At 43.7% G+C, this 2,713-nt stretch overlaps 1 protein-coding gene across 8 annotated transcripts in view; it reads right to left on the reverse strand.

The window, feature by feature from the left end:
- The window catches only part of STX8 (syntaxin 8), a 208,645-nt gene extending 206,630 nt beyond the window's left edge, over nucleotides 1-2,015 (reverse strand). For 5 of the 8 annotated variants that reach the window (XM_027518816.1, XM_027518817.1, XM_027518820.1 and 2 more), the window contains exon 1: nucleotides 1,912-2,014. In XM_027518816.1, coding sequence (XP_027374617.1) covers nucleotides 1,912-1,928 — 17 coding nt within the window. In that variant the 5' untranslated portion in view covers nucleotides 1,929-2,014. Of the gene's footprint in view, nucleotides 1-1,900 lie in introns of all 8 variants that reach the window. The other 3 variants (XM_027518815.1, XM_027518823.1, XM_027518821.1) reach the window with 3 other exon arrangements.
- Between the last annotated feature and the right edge of the window lie 698 nt (nucleotides 2,016-2,713).

Here is a 2,713-nt window from a genome sequence, read left to right on the forward strand (position 1 = left end):
GGTGACACCATGACAGAGGCTGAGGAACTGGAATGGAGAGGGAAAAAGTGGCAAAGCTGATTAACTTTTAGCAAAGAGCCTGTTCAGAGACAGTCTCCATGCGATATTTCTATTACACAGTGAGCTTACCATTTGCTTTGATAGGCCATTAAAAGAGTAACAGTCATATTCTACTTCTAAACATGAGTAAAGCATCACTGACATGATTCTCGATAGCAGGAGGGCTAAGCTGTAATCAAGTCTGTTTTTCTAGATTTTTCTAAGTCCTATCCCCTACTCCTTTCTGCTCTCCTGATCAGCAGCCCACTTTGCAAGGAAGCTGACTGAGCACAGCAGAGTCCCCCAGTGTTTCACTTTCAACAAACATGAGAAGCTGCTAAGTTAAACTACTTGAGAGTAGCAGGAGAAATTATCCGCACTTTTGCACATTAACCGTGGAAGAGGCCTAGGGGTTTGGGGATAGTTTCCACCCACCTAAATGGATACCCTGGGACCTCTACCTTATTTCTGAGCTGTATTTCCTACCTTATGTGTAAAATGAGGGAATTAGCCTCCATGAAGTGGAGGGCAACTTAGCCATCTGTATCAACAGCCTTAAAGATGTTCATACTCTTGGACCCAGTAGCTCTACTTCTAGGAAGTGGAGTCAAGAAGTAAGTCAAGGAAGTGAGAGATGGTTCCAAGGGGCAGTCTTCCCAATTAAAAAAAAATAAAAGCAAAAAAACCCTAGTATTTTTTTAAAACATACAAAGGTACAATGATTAAATCACACTCCATTATGGTTATTCACATGATACACTATTAAGCAACATAAAGATTGTGTTTTCGGTGAATATTTGTGATACACAGAATGGCCCTTGTTTCTATAAAATACATTATATACATACATATATTATACAAAGTAATAAATTCATTTAAAAAGTCAACAACAGCAATTATTCCAGATAGAATTAAAGATTTTTTTTTTTCCTCTGCAAATATTCAGTATTTTCTAAATTTTTCTATCAGGGTGTTAAAATTAGGTGAAAAAAAAAAAATAGTATGGAATTAGTTAAGCCATTGGTCCAGACAATCCAGATCCTAGGCAGATTAACTTTGATCTTGCAAAGTTAATCTATTAATATCCAGACTGTCTGCAACTTAACTATAAACTATGTTAGAAGTACTAATGTGAGACATATTCTCCAAAAAGAACTTTGTAGAGCTAGAGGGTTTTTAATTAGTAAACAAAAAGCTCAAGTAAATATGCTATTGCAGTAGGTTCCTTGGATCGGAATTTATGTCTCTCATCATTCAGTCCTAGGGACTTGACTGTTGAAAAAAAGACTCTTCTCAGCTATTGTTTTACTGCATAAGTTGCTGCTGTAGATACTGAGGTGAGGATATAATACCTTATCAACAACAGGCATAATTTCCTTCCCAGACTCCGGTTAGTTTTCTTTGAAGGGCGCACAAGATCTAGACCCCAGCGTCAACTGGTTACTAACTCGCGGACTCCCGTGAATTCTGAACCTCGGTTTCGCTACCGGCGAAATAAGGAAATTCACCAGAGGGACTGGCGTTCCACAAAAAAGGTTACTCTGTGCTTCACTTTCACAGGAGTCCCGGGGAAGCCTGCATTAGCCAGCTCCACCACCAGGATGGAGATGCGGCTCAGAGATTTGGCGCTGGAACTCCCCCAAGTGTACACCGCGTCTCCCACCCCAGCCACCCCTGCAGGACCGAGAGTGGCGGCGGGATGCGGAGGAGCGCAGCCCCTCAACCCCCGGCTCTCAGCGGCAGAAGGATCCCTGCTACCCCACCCCTCATTCCGAAAGGCCGCCATCCCCAATGCCTAGCGATCACCCGCTCCCCGGAAGCCTGGCCTCCCCCGAGACCGTCCGCGCGCTGCCGCCCTCACCCGGGGCTCACCAAGGGTCCGGGGCCATGGTGCAGTCTCCGCCCGCAGCTCGGACACTTCCTGCTCGCAGCAGCTGACTACGGCGGCCCGCGCGGCTCAGACCCCGCGGCTCGACCCGTGCGCGCCCGGAACTCGGAGTTTGCAATATACGTACCCTAAGGCCTCCAATCTATTGATACGAGAAAAAGGAAAGCGCTTCCCCGGGGACTGAGGGCTGGACCAGTTTGTGTCCATTAAGAGACGCGAACAGCTGGGTGCAATTCAAATAAAATTGTTTTCGAACAAAATCCAAGCATTTTCCCCGGAAGGTGGGAGCCCCTTAAGACCTCTAGCGTTATTTAACATTTTATTCTGCTTAAAACAAAGAAAAAAAAAAAAAAAAACTGGATTGCGGTGATAGTTGCACAATTGTATAAACTCTATTTAAATAAATTTTAGGATATGTAATTTATACCTCAATGGTTTAATTATTTTTTTATCCTGTTTCAAGGGACCCAAAGAAGTGTCAATTATATATTATAGCAGCCTTCCCAGCAGAGGCACTTAACTTTATGTTTAATTTTTAAATGCCATCAAGTACTTGATTATATCGTTACCCAAAAGGTCACAGACTCTTTACATGGAGGAGGAGGGAATTAGTCTGTGCATTTCGTGCCCCTTAAATTTCCAGAGAAATACTAGAAAATTAAAAAAAAAAAAAAAAAAGCCCTCTCTTGATTCTCACGAGGGCAAAAGGACTCGGACTCCGTAGGCCGGCTTTCAGCGCGACCGTGGATCTGACGCGCATGCGCAAGTCCGTTACCATAACGACCA

The sequence above is a fragment of the Bos indicus x Bos taurus genome, chromosome 19 (assembly GCF_003369695.1).
Source record: "Bos indicus x Bos taurus breed Angus x Brahman F1 hybrid chromosome 19, Bos_hybrid_MaternalHap_v2.0, whole genome shotgun sequence".
In the NCBI taxonomy this organism is placed as follows: Eukaryota; Metazoa; Chordata; class Mammalia; order Artiodactyla; family Bovidae; genus Bos; species Bos indicus x Bos taurus.